Source organism: Salmo salar, chromosome 24 (assembly GCF_965601325.2).
Source record: "Salmo salar chromosome 24, fSalSal1, whole genome shotgun sequence".
Classification (NCBI taxonomy): domain Eukaryota; kingdom Metazoa; phylum Chordata; class Actinopteri; order Salmoniformes; family Salmonidae; genus Salmo; species Salmo salar.
Genome location: NC_138314.1, coordinates 39,045,001 through 39,061,856, shown reverse-complemented (window position 1 = coordinate 39,061,856; position 16,856 = coordinate 39,045,001). Strand labels below are relative to the sequence as shown.

General features: G+C 44.1%; 1 protein-coding gene across 3 annotated transcripts in view; it reads right to left on the bottom strand.

Moving 5' to 3' along the window:
- LOC106585838 (serine-rich coiled-coil domain-containing protein 1) overlaps positions 1-16,856 on the bottom strand; it is a 176,509-nt gene that overhangs the window by 65,972 nt on the left and 93,681 nt on the right. For all 3 annotated transcript variants that reach the window (XR_014382566.1, XM_014172511.3, XM_082968703.1), the window contains exons 6-9: positions 14,010-14,166; positions 11,946-12,023; positions 9,229-9,306; positions 7,337-7,414 (exon numbers count right to left, since the gene is read on the bottom strand). Coding sequence is in view for 2 of the 3 variants with exons in the window: in XM_014172511.3 (XP_014027986.3) it covers positions 7,337-7,414; positions 9,229-9,306; positions 11,946-12,023; positions 14,010-14,166 (391 nt within the window). In the remaining variant the exon portion in view is untranslated. The remainder of the gene's footprint in view (positions 1-7,336; positions 7,415-9,228; positions 9,307-11,945; positions 12,024-14,009; positions 14,167-16,856) is intronic.

Sequence of the window (16,856 nt, the reverse complement as noted above, 5' to 3'; positions counted from 1 at the left end):
GACCCTGTATATAGTATGGTATTAAACTGACCCTGTATATAGTATGGTATTGAACTGACCCTGTATATAGTATGGTATTGGAACTGACCCTGTATATAGTATGGTATTGAACTGACCCTGTATATAGTATGGTATTGGAACTGACCCTGTATATAGTATGGTATTGAACTGACCCTGTATTTAGTATGGTATTGAACTGACCCTGTATATAGTATGGTATTGAACTGACCCTGTATATAGTATGGTATTAACTGACCCTGTATATAGTATGGTATTGAACTGACGCTGTATATAGTATGGTATTGAACTGACCCTGTATATAGTATGGTATTGAACTGACCCTGTATATAGTATGGTATTGAACTGACCCTGTATATAGTATGGTATTAAACTGACCCTGTATATAGTATGGTATTAAACTGACCCTGTATATAGTATGGTATTGAACTGACCCTGTATATAGTATGGTATTGAACTGATCCTGTATATAGTATGGTATTGGAACTGACCCTGTATATAGTATGGTATTGAACTGACCCTGTATATAGTATGGTATTGAACTGACCCTGTATATAGTATGGTATTGAACTGACCCTGTATATAGTATGGTATTAAACTGACCCTGTATTTAGTATGGTATTGAACTGACCCTGTATATAGTATGGTATTGAACTGACCCTGTATATAGTATGGTATTGAACTGACCCTGTATATAGTATGGTATTGAACTGACCCTGTATATAGTATGGTATTGAACTGACCCTGTATATAGTATGGTATTGAACTGACCCTGTACATAGTATGGTACTGGAACTGATCCTGTATATAGTATGGTATTGAACTGACCCTGTATATAGTATGGTATTGAACTGACCCTGTATATAGTATGGTATTAAACTGACCCTGTATTTAGTATGGTATTGAACTGACCCTGTATATAGTATGGTATTGAACTGACCCTGTATATAGTATGGTATTGAACTGACCCTGTATATAGTATGGTACTGGAACTGATCCTGTATATAGTATGGTATTGTAACTGACCCTGTATATAGTATGGTATTGAACTGACCCTGTATATAGTATGGTATTGAACTGACCCTGTATATAGTATGGTATTGAACTGACCCTGTATATAGTATGGTATTGAACTGACCCTGTATATAGTATGGTATTGAACTGACCCTGTATATAGTATGGTATTAAACTGACCCTGTATATAGTATGGTATTAAACTGACCCTGTATATAGTATGGTATTAAACTGACCCTGTATATAGTATGGTATTGAACTGACCCTGTATTTAGTATGGTATTGAACTGACCCTGTATATAGTATGGTATTAAACTGACTCTGTATATAGTATGGTATTAAACTGACCCTGTATATAGTATGGTATTAAACTGACCCTGTGTATATATATATATACACTGCTCAAAAAAATAAAGGGAACACTTAAACAACACATCCTAGATCTGAATGAAAGAAATAATCTTATTAAATCACACACAGAACGAGCAGTATGGCTGGTGGCATTGTTATGCTGGAGGGTCATGTCAGCATGAGCCTGCAGGAGGGTACCACATGAGGGAGGAGGATGTCTTCCCTGTAATGCACAGAGTTGAGATTGCCTGCAATGACAACAAGCTAAGTTCGATGATGCTGTGACACACCGCCCCAGACCATGACTCCACCTCCAAATCGATCCCGCTCCAGAGTACAGGCCTCGGTGTAACGCTCATTCCTTCGACGATAAACGCGGATCCAACCATCACCCCTAGTGAGATAAAACCACGACTCGTCAGTGAAGAGCACTTTTTGCCAGTCCTGTCTGGTCCAGCGACGGTGGGTTTGTGCCCATAGGCGACATTGTTGCCGGTGATGTCTGGTGAGGACCTGCCTTACAACAGGCCTACAAGCCCTCAGTCCGGCCTCTCTCAGCCTATTGCGGACAGTCTGAGCACTGATGGAGGGATTGTGCGTTCCTGGTGTAACTCGGGCAGTTGTTGTTGCCATCCTGTACCTGTCCCGCCAGGTGTTGTTACACGTGGTCTGCCACTGCGAGGACGATCAGCTGTCCGTCCTGTTGTCCTGTAGCTCTGTCTTAGGCATCTCACAGTACGGACATTGCAATTTATTGCCCTGGCCACATCTGCAGTCCTCATGCCTCCTTGCAGCATGCCTAAGGCACGTTCACGCAGATGAGCAGGAACCCTGGGCATCTTTCTTTTGGTGTTTTTCAGAGTCAGTAGAAAGGCCTCTTTAGTGTCCTAAGTTTTCATAACTGTTACCTTAATTGCCTACCGTCTGTAAGCTGTTAGTGTCTTAACGACCGTTCCACAGGTGCATGTTCATTAATTGTTTATGGTTCATTCAACAAGCATGGGAAACAGTGTTTAAACCCTTTACAATGAAGATCTGTGAAGTTATTTGGATTTTTACGAATTATCTTTGAAAGACAGGGTCCTGAAAAAGGGACGTTTCTTTTTTTGCTGAGTTTATATAGTATGCTAACTTACTTAATTTTTTCCTATTCTAATTTCTTGTGTTTTTTTTCTAGTATTAGATTGTTATTGACTATTGCATTGTTGGGTTTAGAGCTGGCAAGAAAGGCACTTCACAGTACTTTTACATGTGACATTAAAACTTGAAACTATATTGAAACTACTGTGATATTGATTCATTCTACTATATTCATCCCATTCAAACCTTTGCGACAGGCAAACTGTTCCTTAAAAAAAAACACTTCCCCAGCCTCCCGAGTGGCGCAACAGTCTAAGGCACTGCATCGCACTGCTAGAGGCATCACTACAGACCCGGGTTCGATCCCAGGCTGTATCACAACCGGCCGTGATCGAGAGTCTCCTAGGGCGGCGCACAATTGGCCCAGCGTCGTCCGGGATAGGGGAGGGTTTGTGGCGGGCTGAGGGCCTGCAGGCTGACCTCGGTCGTCAGGTGAACGGTGTTTCCTCTGACACATTGGTACAGCTGGCCTCCGGGTTAAACTGGCGGGTGTTGAGAAGCGCGGTTTGGTGGATCATGTTTCGGAGGATGCATGACTTGACCTTCGCCTTTCCCAAGCCCGTTGGGGAGTTGCAGCGATGAGACAAGATCGAAATTGGGGAGAAACAGTGGGTAAAATACAAATATGTATATTTCTCCCGCTCTGGTTTTATCAAAAACATTGTACCTTCACAATTCACACAGCCATCTCCGTCCCACTCTTCCTCAGTTTCAATCTCAAATCCTGGCCCATATAGTTGTCAACACAGTGGCTGTCAAAAGCACATTATTTGCTGTTCCTAACCCTCACTCACAGCTCCCTCTGAAGCTCATGTCCTCAAGCCTGGCTCCTCGTTCATAGACACACTATGATTGCACTGAGAATAAACCGACAACAGATAAAAACAACAATCAAAACAGAGAAACTAAACGGGGGAGTTTTGTTGTGGGAAGTGCGTTGCAGTGGAAGACTCTTCTTACACCCCTGGTGCGCTCCCATCTCTCCAGCTGGGATCAGAGATTAGGAAAGAGTGGAAAGCTCTAAAGGTGCCTCTCGGAATTCTAAAAGCGTTGCGAACGGAGTTCAGGGCCGAGGAGAGACGTGAGAGATGTAGGAATCACCAGAGGACTCCCAACAGGGGGTGTTTGGGGGGGCAGAGGCATCCTTACACACAGTTTTGTCTGGACACAACATCAAAGGGATTTTAAAGAGAGGGGTCAAGGGTTCGTCGGTGACAGAACAAGTTCAGAATGGCCAGCTTTGAGCAGTTTGAGGCTGGGACTTGAAATGGTCGCCATGCATCTTTAGACAGGTGTCTACAGAACAGTGGAGGGGAGAACAGAGAGGGTGGCACTGCCAGGGCCTGGTGGCTTGCTCTCAGCACAGAGACCCCTGCTGGGACCTGACTGGCACAGTGGGCACATGGCACGGGGATAGCCGTCTGCTCCATGTTCATGGAGCCTCTATAATAAGTCTGTCATTGCTAAAAACAGATTTATGGCTGCGAGAGCAATCTTCAATTTAACATCATATCTCCCTTATAGGAAATTATCTCTTTGTGTTTTTTCCCCCATTTTAATGTCTCCAACAGCTTACAGGCACACTATAAATTCCCGGGCTTCTAGCGATCCCCTTCATCCTTTTAAATAGCGTAAAGCTGAGCGATTAAGCAACATTTCTGTTATTTTCTGTTTTTTTAAACAACTAATTGACCGATATTGGTTCAATTATTTGAATTCCATTTAGTTTGGTTTCTCTAGAAAGAAATCAGATTTACATTTACGTCATTTAGCAGACGCTCTTATCCAGAGCGACTTATGTAGTAGTGAGCTGTAGTTTCCAACAGGCCAATATTTGACATATTTTAGCGCAGAAAACGTGGAAATTAACTACAATGACCATAATCCATTGCGCGTCCACTTGTCCGGTCTGTGTGGGGCGCGGAGACACGGTGAGGAAAAGACAAAAGAATGTGCGATTGAGAGGGATAGAGAGCAGTTGCATCGTGAGGTATCTCTATCTGAAAATACATTATCTAAGTAATTGATAGTTGGTATTCAGCAGTCATAAAAGTATGCCTTACTTACTTTGAAGAACTACAAAATAGTGATTTTGTCAGACAGCATAGGCAGCAGCTCTATAGTGATGAGATGATGAATTGGAATGAAATAATAAAGTCATCAAATAAAATAAATGTAATATACACAACTGAAATAAGTCATGTGAATAAATTATTGTTAATAAGTGATAAGCAGTTACAGCACTCAACCAACTTAATGCATAGTGCATTTAATGTTTAAAATAATAATAATATCTAAACCGAAATCCTTATTTTTTTAATAATCGAACCGAAACGAGCTCAAAAAAGCACTAAAGTAGCGACAACAGTGACTACTAGAAGACTGGACAGAGGGGTAGAAAAGAAAGAGGGACAGAGTGTTGCACATCAAGTACCTTTTGATTCCCTATAAAACGTCCCCTCTTAAGAAAGCCAATGAAAATTGGCTTGGATAAAGAAAGCAATCTCAATTGATTTAAGCCCCCGAAAAACTTTCAAATAGCCTGTACCTCGAGCTCTTAAACGTCTCTGGAGGACATAAATCTCTCTCTCGCTCTCTCTCTAATCCTTAAATACAGTCTGAAGAAGCGAGAGGATTCACATCTATTCAGTTTGTCGAGTCATTCGACTGCCTTGCTCCCCAGTTGTCATTGACCATCTACACTTCAGGTATTACTTTCAAACCCAATTCTTCCTCCCTTCATTGCTCCACCTATGTAGGAGAAACATGCCCTTCCGGCTGTGTGGCTTAATAACTTCCCAGGACTTTGAGAAGTCTTTGCTCCAGAGCCTTGGTTCTTTGGGAGCAGGGTGGACAGGACTGATGCCAAAAACAGAGTGTCCGGTAACGGGAAAACAGGGCAGGCCAGTCCCTGGTGGTGTTGGGGGGCCTGGAAGGAGAAAGGACAGCGCTAGCTCTGCCTCTGCCTGTAAGCTAATTAGCTCAGATGGAGAGAGAGAGGGAGGGAGAGATAGAGAGAGAGGGGGAGAGAGAAAGAGGGTGCTCCAGAAAAAAATATTAAATAACAAGACGACCTCCTGAAATCGCACCAGCCTTTCAAAATAGCTGACCCACTTGTGGACACACTTTCTATATCTGCCTGTCCTCGATGCAGTAACCTATATAGGTTTGCAGTATCTACTCACGGGAGACTAAAAATGGGCAACTCATCTGCTGCTGCTGAGTAAAGTAACCTGTAAAACTAGGCAACGGGTCGCCAGCTGGTGCCATGATCATGTACGGTTTAGGATGTGGTCATGTGGAATGCATGTTTCAGTACATGAAACAGCTGATGTATCCAAAGTGTGTGAGAGGGGACACACATCTTTCTCAACTCCACCACTTCTCCAAAAAGAAGAGGGACGCTTGAGAACAACAACAGCCCTTAAGACGCAATAGCATAATATATGCGGGTTCTTTTCACCGGCACAATCTCCACTTTGCCCCGTGTTCTTTTCAGTGATGACACTCAAGGCCAAGTATAATGGGGTGCTGACACACATTTGTGTTGCATTAGGCCCCGAACCGACAGAGAGGCAATTACAGGGGGCCATTTGAATGTGCATTATGGAAACACATTAGTAAGAACAGCAAACAAAGACTAGAGACATTTAACGAGGAGAAGAAAAAAAAGACACACAAGCTTATCTTTCTATGGGCACAGAAATGCTGCGGCCACTAAAAGCCATCTCGGAGTGATAGAAGATAAATGATGGCGATGATGAACCCTGCTTTCAGTGCTTTCTCCTCTGCTTAGCTGTAGGCAAACAGCGTGTGACGGCAGCAATATAAATGAGGACTAGCAGCACCCCTCCTCCTAGACAACCACCATTCCCAGGTTTAACTAAGTGATTAAGTGACCATTTTGGTCTATATGTGCTTCGACACATTGTACAGACAAACCTTTCGTACGAGAAACTCCTAGACACATAAATGAAAGAGCACACATAGCCTACACGCACGTTTTGTTGTCAGTCACATCGGGTCATTTTCAGAACTGTATCTTAAATCTAGTTATGCGGTCATTGTGAGAAACATATTGATGTATGCTGTGTGTGTGTAAAGGACTACTTAGCCTAGTTAAAAGTGCACTATGTAGAAATCACGATGCCATTTCCTGGTTGCTAAAACTCCTAATTTCAGTTTATTTGACAAACTAAGCTAGTGTAGTGTAGAGAATCATTGTACCATCTAAAATATATTTTTTCCATCACCAAAAATATTGTTTTTTCAGCTGTTTGAAGTTGGTGTACAAAACCGAAAGTCAAAGACGCAAAGATGAAACTTAAGAACGGGAAGCATAGAAATAGCGTACATAGAACAGATCTACTGCTTCTTAGACTTGTTTTCAAGTACAATGACAGATCTATAACTCACATTTCTATGTGAATTTGGACACGTTGCCCCAAACATTTACATTTTGCAACTTTAAAAACGATATCCATTGTAAATTGTGTGCACAGTGGGGAAAGTTTCCGGAGACATCTAGGAAGAAGCAAACACAGTATGCTTTTTTTGTTGTTGTTGCTATTGCAGGAAAGCCTTTTTTAGGCAGTCATCTGTTACGGCCCCCATGTTCCCAGACTGTTCCAACTCCCTAAGCCAGGCAGGCCATGTCATCTGTTGCAGGCTAAACTGAACACAGAGCTCTCAGGGAATAGACGTCACTTTATAATGGCAATGAGATACCACTGAAGCTACGGTGTATCTGGGACATCTCCAAAAGGAAAGATATATGTGAGACCAGCAGTTCCAAATGGAGATGTGTACTCACCTCTGATCCAGGGCGGTCAGTCTGCGTGGTTCTGTCAGCTTTTTGGCAGATGGGTTTCAGGGCAGCTTTGGCACTCTCCTGTACACAGAACACACAGACCAACATCAGGAATTTCACCCATACTAGGGGCCAGGAGTTTTCCCAGGTCAGGTCACAGGGTCAGGAAAAACTCCTGGCCCAAAGGATATATCAGAGATAGGGACAGGAGTTTTGGCTTGATCAAGTGGCCTGACAATGAGAAATCCCAGGCCCTGGTCTTACTGTATACTGTACATCATTGGTCTTACTACTAACAGTTAGCGCACACGGTTTAAGAAACACCACATGCAAAAAAAATGATTAAATATTCAACTCCATCCAAGTAACAAACCCTGAAACCACTGGGGCATGAACGTTTTTTGAAAGACACGGCGGGAGGATTTCGCAACCAAACCTTGGACCATGGTACCTTGCAAAGTGCACCAGAGAAAACAAAAGGCTAATAAAAACAGACAGGTAGTACTGGCCAATGCGCTGCGAGGTCTCACTCTGGCATAATGAACACTTCTCAGCTGACAGATTTAGCAGCGGACTAGAGGGGAGATTGGCTAAAAGCTGCCCTTTCCTTGAAAATACCGCCCTTTTTGGGGGGCGGGGGGGAGGGGGCTGCCGACGATTCCCCTGCAAATGATGCTGGTGAGCATTACGTTCTGTTAATATCAATTCTATCAATTAGGGTTTCAATTCTGGTTTGCAATCCGAGGCATATGTCCTGAATTAAAGTGGGTTATGCTGTGCAGCGAACATGGCTGGTGAATGCCACATGCAATCTGCCAGAGAGTAAGTATCGTCACACCACCAGCGCCAGACTTCAAACAGTACGGAGGTCTCCCAGCATCCCTCGTCTTTGGCTAAGATCCTTGTTTCATGAGGAACCTGATTGATTGGGTCATCCTTATCTGAGCTGGGCCAACACCACATTGCTTAGTGTGTTTTCTTATGGACCATATGGTAGTCTGAAGAGAAGGAGAGAGGAGCAATCGGTACCTAGAACCAGAATGTGCAAACACACAGATGTCAAACGGGAACTGACTCTGCGGGACATACTGGCAGTGCTAGACATTATGACATGTTATATATAAAAAATAACAAATGAAGCCTCAGGGGCAATATGTCAAATTATACATGTTTTTCAGTACAAAACCAACAGCTCTACAAACCCAGAAAAACATTTTACATTCCCGACTTGCATTTGGTTTATTTTGGGAACATAAATTCTCCATTAAAACAACAACAAACCAAATGACTTGTTTTGGTTTTCAAATCAAATACAAAGCTAGGTAAAAAGATATATGTTTGCTTCTAAATTTGATCAAACGCGATCAAAGCCGATTAAAATAAACATTCAACAACACTACTTTTCCCTTTGTTAGTCAATCTTCATATTTCTCTTTAATCTCTATTATGAATGGGGAGAGGAGAGCAGTGCTGAGTGTGATAAGCTGGAGAGAAAGTCCTAAACAAGGAAAGAAATGGAGAGAGAGAGAATTAGAGAGAGAAAGATAGAAGTCTCCTAAGTGCCCTCTGCTGTTGTCAAAGGAAGGACTAGAGGCTGAGATGCTGTCTGTGTGCCCTGTGATGAAGTGCTGTCTGTGTGCACCATGCTGAGATGCTCCAAACCGATAAGGAGCTTCTATGTCAATCGGACCCAGTTGTTTCTGTTTTGCACAGGCAACTATTAAAAGACCGCACATGTGCATCCTGAGAAGTTACTAGTGCACCTCCCGTATCCCATTCTATATTGAATTGTACAGTATATTGGGAGTGAACTGAATTTCTAATGGAAGAACCCACATACATTACATTCAATGTTCAGACATTCTTCTCCCACAGTGCTACAGTGTGCCTCTCACCAGCTCAGCCTGCAGTTGGAGGATCAGCTCGTCCTTCTCCCTCAGCTGCAGCACCAGAGCCTCTTCCCTCCCCCGCTCCTGGAATGAAGAGCAGAGAAAGTCACACACTACTTCAGGAGGAGGATGCATTGGGGAAGGTGAACACTGAGCATAGAGCCACCACATTTTTTATTTTACCTTTATTTAACTAGGCAAGTCAGTTAAGAACAAATGTTTATTTACAATGACGGACTACCCCGGCCAAACCCTAACGACGCTGGGCCAATTGTATGCCGCCCTATGGGACCCACAATCACAGCCGGTTGTGACACAGCCTGGAATCAAACCAGGCTCTGTAGTGACGCGTCTAGCACTGAGATGCTGTGCCTTAGACCGCCGCGCCACTCGGGAAACCACCACACTCTACCACATCACTACCATAGAAGAGAAGGTAATGTCTAGAATGTGGAGTCAGAACACAGGCCACTGTATTATGTAACAGGGGAAGTGGGGAGCAGGACAGAAAGAGAGGGGGGAGAGCAGGGTGAAGAGTGTGTGTACAGTATGTGCTCTCCCTCTGGTAACCCTAAGATGAACTATGGCCGCATCACAGCGCATACAGCACTTCTTTCTCCATGACCTTGTCTGGTCAGCAGCCAGTAAGGGGAGGCAGGCCCTAGCAACCATATATGGCCAACGCTCTAACCACTAGGCTACCTGCCGCACCGATTATAAACTGGTTAACAACAATATTAGAGCAGTAAAAATAAATGTTTTGTCATACCCGTGGTATTCAGTCTGATATACCACGGCTGTCAGCCAATCAGCATTCAGGGTTTTAAATACCCAGTTTATAAAACAACAATAGAACTCTGCGATCTACGTGACCCAATGTTGCAAATCTGAATAGGCTTAGTGCCTTCTGCTGCTTTATGCCTGTTATTTTCTTTGGGTTTTTCCTAAAACAACATCAAATCCCCGTCGACCATTGTTTGCTGACCCTCCGTTACTCTCCAATATCCCCCCTCAACAAAAACACATGCGTGGGTACAACTTAGTGGAAAGTTTGTCTCTTTCTGAAATAGACCATGTCATATTAGTACAGAACAACAACAAAAATATGCATGAAATGGTATGAAATGTATGAAATGTATGCATTCACTACTGTAAGTCGCTCTGGATAAGAGCGTCTGCTAAATGACTAAAATGTAAATGTAAATATTAGTCCGTTAATGCCATGGAAGCCTGTGTTTTTGTCTTCCGTGGTGGGGTCACGTCCTGATGAGGTCACACAGAGTAAATAGGAAACTGTAACATCCTCTAAACCGCCGCCTGAGGGGAATCCTTAAATCTGTCTTCATTAGAGATGTTCACGGACAGGCACTTTATCTGCACATTACCATAGAAGAGAGAGAGAGAGACAGACAGAGCGAGACTGGGTCCCCAGCAGAACCCACCCTCGCCCCCCTTATGAATATTCAACAGAACAACACGTATGCAGCCTCTCTCCCTCCCCACAATGAGCCTGACCACCCAAGGTTAACAAAGTTGGGCTGAATGTCTGTATAGTGACCCTATTGGTCAGCCTAATTCGCAGTGAGGGTAGAATGTTTACAGCACATGTGGCCGGGCCCTGGGCAAAAACAGCAGTAGGCACGCACACACACACACCTTAACAGCACCTCAAGGAGACAGCCAGGCTGCGGAAGGTTTCTAAGAGTTCAGGTTTATCTGCAGCCTCACCCGGCCTCTGGACAGGATGTCAGAAAGTGTTGCCTTTCCTGCCACTTGTTTGTACAGAAACAACACAAAAGTGTTTGGGGAAAAGGTTACGCAAAACACGTCAGGCGATGGATGAGCTTGGCATTCCGCTGCGATCACTCCATCCAAGGAGGAGTGATGAGAGAGAGCGCCCGCCATGCCGCTGCCTGCTCCCATTCCCCACTCGTACGCCGGCGCTGTGCTCTCCACGGGAGCCGCTTTCCGAGGGCGCTAATTATAAAAAGGCAGGGATAGCAAATGTTCGCTAAAGGAAGTTTTGCTCAAAGTAGGACAAGGAGTGACACGGTTTCGTCTCAGGTGGGTTCCAGGGCTTTATTTTTAAACTCAGATTTTTCTGGAACGGCGGGACGAGTCCCACCACTCCCCCCTTTCATCCAACAATGTCAGATGCATGGGCTCTCGCTCTCTCTCTCTCGGAGGAGGAGGAGATGGACCAGAGCGTCACATGGCGCTCCTTCTGCATAGTGTTCCTGCTCCTGCTGGTGCGGCTGCTCCATGTAGGTCAGTAAAGAGGTCACAAACAAACACACAAACACACACATACACACAAAAAACTAATTTCCACTCATGCGCTCTTTACTCCACAACCGCCACAAAAACTCTGCTGCCAACCACCAAACTAAATCCCCTTTCTCTTAGAAAACCCTGACAAAAGCCCATTTGATAAATCCTCCACTGCCACCCCGCGACTTCCCCAAAGGGATTCATTAATGAGATCATCTCATCTAGATCAAATTCCACTGATGCTATGACGGAGAAAGGCTCAAGTTGCTGTGGCACTTTAAGGCGCAGACAGACTGGAACAAGTTTTTGATCTTTTAAAGAACTGCAGGTGGTAGAAAACACTTCTAAATGTGCCCAGACTGGAGAAAGCTTTAGAGGTATATTATACAGCACGGTCTAGATAGATACCCCTTGTGGTTGAGCCTTGCGGAAGTGATCTGAAAAAACATTACCTTGAGGGGCAGTGACTTCTCACTACAAGGGCTGATGGGGAGAGAATGAAGGCTGCTTGCAGGACTTGTGTCAGTGCTCTGAGGGAGAGAGGTGACATTCAGAAATGTTATATTTGCAATAACATGCACACATCCTAAAAGGGTTACATTGTTCATTTATTATTTCAATAAAATATATTATTTGAGGTGAGAGGATAACATGTCAATAGGAATATGACTAAATATACTGTAACGGGTAGTTGAAAATAACACACAGTACAGACAGGAGAAAGACTGTTACAGCTACAACACTGACCATTCATGTCATTTGATGCCTTCTTGCCTCATTTACAGTGACATCAAGACTATCGTACAGCGTCTCTTCACATGCAGGTTCAGTTATACATCTATTAACATGCTTCAATACATAGAATGTCCTAACTTTAACAGGGTAATAATCTTTAGATAGCATGTGATTGGATGCCCTTAAAGAGAAGCAGTGGGTGTGGGCACTTACAGGTGCAGTATATATAGCCAGACAGACTAGTCTGACCCAGAATGTTTTAACTTTGATCAATGTGTATCCCCACATGCAGGTTTAAGGTCACATTTCTCCTACAGGCTGGCGTAGGAAGGTCCAGACAATTAGATAAGGTTCAGTTAAAACCCCTTTCAATTTCGGCATGGCGCTGCCTGAAAGCATTCATTTGAATAACGTTTTATTTGAGGTGCCAGAGCTCAGTGACCAGAGATGATAAATTAATAATGTAGCCCCCAGCCCACTTTGATACACTATTTAATCATATTGAAATCAGAAATCAAGAATTGAAATGCTTAAAATAACTAAAAAGGCATTTTACCCCCTTTAAACTTGGCTTTCAAAAGGTATTCAGAACCTCTGTGAAAAGCATGCGGTGCAATAAGGTTTTTTTGCCTGAGCAGAAAGGCCCCTCGCCTCTGTGTTTTATCCAATATTAGACCGTTTTATTCTGTATGTGTAAAGGATGAAACACCACAGAGGAGGAGGAAAGCATATAACAGAGAATAAGACAACGCCTCGCTCGAATCGGCTTGTGATCTGTTTGCGTTCGTTTGGATCTCAGTTTAAACACAACAGCAGGCAGATGCTACAAGAGGGAGGTGCCATTCAATAACAACACTGGGAGATGTGTATTACAGCTGCGCCAGCAGTGCCGAATGTCTTGTCACCAAATAACATATTCAGACTGCTACGGTCTTTTTGCCAGAGTAGCCACGCTTTGTACTGTAGGACTGGGTCTCGTCCACGGCCATTGTAGAATGGATTGCAAGAAATTAAACATTAACCAAACACCATGGAATCTGCTGGGACGATAGCAATGTGTGATTTCTCGTCTAATCAGCCATTACACAAATAGCTAATCACTTTATAATAGTGGGATGTAATTTGATTGCGTTTCTTTAGCCACTCCAGATACTATCCATTCCCAGAATCAAAACCCTCATTAAATACACAAAGGCGGTTAAAAAGCTGTGGAGGGCACTGTGTCGGGCGAGGCTTTAACAAGCTCCCAGCTTCCCTGCGTGACAACGCCAAAAGCTCATAGCTATTCAAATAAACAAATGTAAGTACTTGTTGTTGAGATACTTGTTGTTGAGGTTTAAAAATACCATGTTCAGGCCTTTGATAGAGGAGAATACCGGTAGATGAGGGCTGGCTGGTCTGCTGCTCGGGCATCCACCATTCTGATGTAGGCTACATCACATTTTGCTCTCAATTGGGTGATTAATGCCATTGACTAGGGTCTTTGTTATGCCCATGGATTAGATTCTATCAACTGCTATGTGGTCATCAATTAAACTTGCAGGGAAAACCCTTGAAATTGATGACGCATGCATGCATGGGTCAGGTCACCCCTCCCTCCCTCCAGACTCACCCCCCTCCCTCCCTCCATGCTCCCCCCCCCCCCCTCCATGCTCCCTCCACCCCTCCCTCCCTTCATCCTCCTCCACCCCTCCTCCCTCCACGCTCCCTCCCTCTCCTCACCCCCCTCCCTCCCTCCAAAACCAGTGTAAGGTGAGACAGGTGGTCCTACTGTAGCCTACCTCCTGCAGGGTCCTCCGGAGGCGCAGCAGCAGGGTCTTGACGGAGGTACAGTCGTGCTGCATCAGCCTAAGGGGCAGTGCCTCTAGCCCCGGGGCCTCGTCCTCCCGGCCCAGGCACCAGTCAGCAGGCAGCAGGGTAGTGGGCCGGCTCGGCTCCCTGGAACACAAGCACAGAACCACCGTCACACCTGTGCGCAAGCACACACACATAAGCTTACTTACTTAAAAGCGGGCCATATTCAAAAGATACAGTACATCCTAAGTTAAAATAACATTTAAGCCATTTATAAAATGATTTTATCCAGAGCGACATACAGGGCTCCCGAGTGGCGCAGCGGTCTAAGGCACTGCATCTCAGTGTTAGAGGCGTTACTACAGACCCCGATTCAATTCCAGGCTGTATCACAACCGGCCGTGATTGGGAGTCCCAAACGCTGGGTTAGGGTTTGGACGGCCTACCCCTATCCGGGTTAGGGTTTGGCCGGGGTAGGCCGTCATTGTAAATAAGAATTTGTTCTTAACTGACTTGCTTAGTTAAATAAAGGTTAAATAAAAAATACAATCATGCTTGCATACATTTTATGGACAGGTGGTCTCGGGAATTGAACCCACTATCCTGGCGTTGCAAGTGCAGAAAGAAATAGAAAGAAAGAAGTATGTCAAAGACCAATAACAAATACTTCTACAATCCAAAACTGTGTAATAAAGTATTCCTTAAAGCCGAGTTCACACAGAAACTAGACTCTCAACTGGACTGGTTCAGATTGTCAGTTGTGTTCAGATTTTAGAACCATGGAACCTGTTCACAACAGAGAATCTGAATAGTTGAGTTGAGTCTAGATTTTCTCCAATGGTCTGTGTGAACTCTGTCTGATGATAAAACCCCTCATCATGCAGCCAAGAAGGTCCAGGTGTCACTTCAGAGCTGCTCCACACAACGCAGCTGATAAAATTAACCACGTCTGCCAATATCAAGTGATCTACTTCCTCGTGTGTGATGGTACTTCATTCCGACAGGACAGGAGCTGTGATTCATTACTTCCTATCAGCGATTGCCATCGCAGATATCCTTTGTCTACACAGGTTTGAAAGGAATCTCTTGTTGAGTGTTCCTCGTCAAACAAGATCGACTGTGGTAATTAGTGATATTGCTTCAGAGACTTCCACCTGACCCAAGCAATGAGAGATGAATGGTGTCCAGATAACCTTATCCACAGATGAAGCCTCCATTTTACTTTCTTATCCTCCTTCATTTCACTTTCTTATCCTCTTATGCAAAATGGAGACGTAACCAAGGGGATTTAAATGTTTTGCTTGCAAATGAAATTGGCTGAAACCCCAAATCCACTCCAATTTTATTAATTGGAGAGGATTTCTTCCTTCGTAGACAATCGAGGCCATTGTGGTGAATAAGACCATGTGTAAATTGGATATCTGCGAGATACATAAGACAGTCGTTGAAAGCTATCAAGGCAACTGTCCCTGCTTGTGTATTTAGAGTAAGTTCTGTTTGCCATCATCAACAACAACAAAACATTGTCCAATTCATGTGAAGTTGTGGAATCAACAACTACAGCTTAACACTGACATTTTCACATCTGCTAGCTAGCTGTTGACATTTTTGATGCTAGTGTGCAGTGTGACTGTTCAAACGCTTGAAGACATTTTCAAAAGGTGAGCACAAAAATACCAAAGCGATTTCTAAAAACAGACAACAGAAAGAGCTAGCGGGCTGCATGCAAAAACCAGGAAGGAAGCCTCATTATAAACAGTGTCCATAACACTTAAACCAGGCGAGTTTCAGCACTGAAATAAAGATGCATTCACTAATGCAGTAATGGCACCAATAAAAATACAAAATGAACATTGGCTTGATGAAATCATCCAAGACAAGCGTTTTGTTGGGCAAACTAATAGCAAAAAAATGCCTGAGAATTTGAGGCATTGACGTAGGTAGGACAGTTGGGCTAGCAAAAATAAGCCCTCCAAATCCTATGGAGGGAAATTACAGTTGGGTTTTAAAGACCGGAGACTTGAACAGAGCTCCTGACTGATGACACGATCCATCACACAGGCCTCCTCTGACTTCCTGTCTGTCGACCAATCACGCAGGCCAGATGGAGAGGGTCTCCCCCTCCTGAGTTTCTCTCTCCCAAAACAAACACACCAACTATAGATTTCAGAAAGGCAAAAACGTCTGTAGAGAAAAAAAACATGTTTGCTTCACAGAACATTAAGCATCATTTGCTCAAGGGGTTTTCAGAGGTTGGTTGTGTTGTGTTCTGTGTTGTTTTACTGTGTTCCGTGTGTTGGAGCCAAGGAGGCCTCACATCTCACTGAGTTACAAGGTAGACACACACACACGGCTGCAGACAGTCTCAGTGAGTTACAAGGTAGACACACACACACACACACACACACACACACACACACACACACACACACGGCTGCAGACAGTCTCAGTGAGTTACAAGGTAGACACACACACACACACACACACACACACACACACACACACACACACACACACACACACACACACACACACACACACACACACACACACACGGCTGCAGACAGTCTCAGTGAGTTACAAGGTAGACACACACACACACACACACACACACACACACACACACACACACACACACGGCTGCAGACAGTCTCAGTGAGTTACAGGGTACACACACACACACACACGGCTGCAGACAGTCTCAGTGAGTTACAGGGTACACACACACACACGGCTGCAGACAGTCTCAGTGAGTTACAGGGTAGACACACACACACACACACACACACACACACACACACACACACACACACACACACACACACACACACACA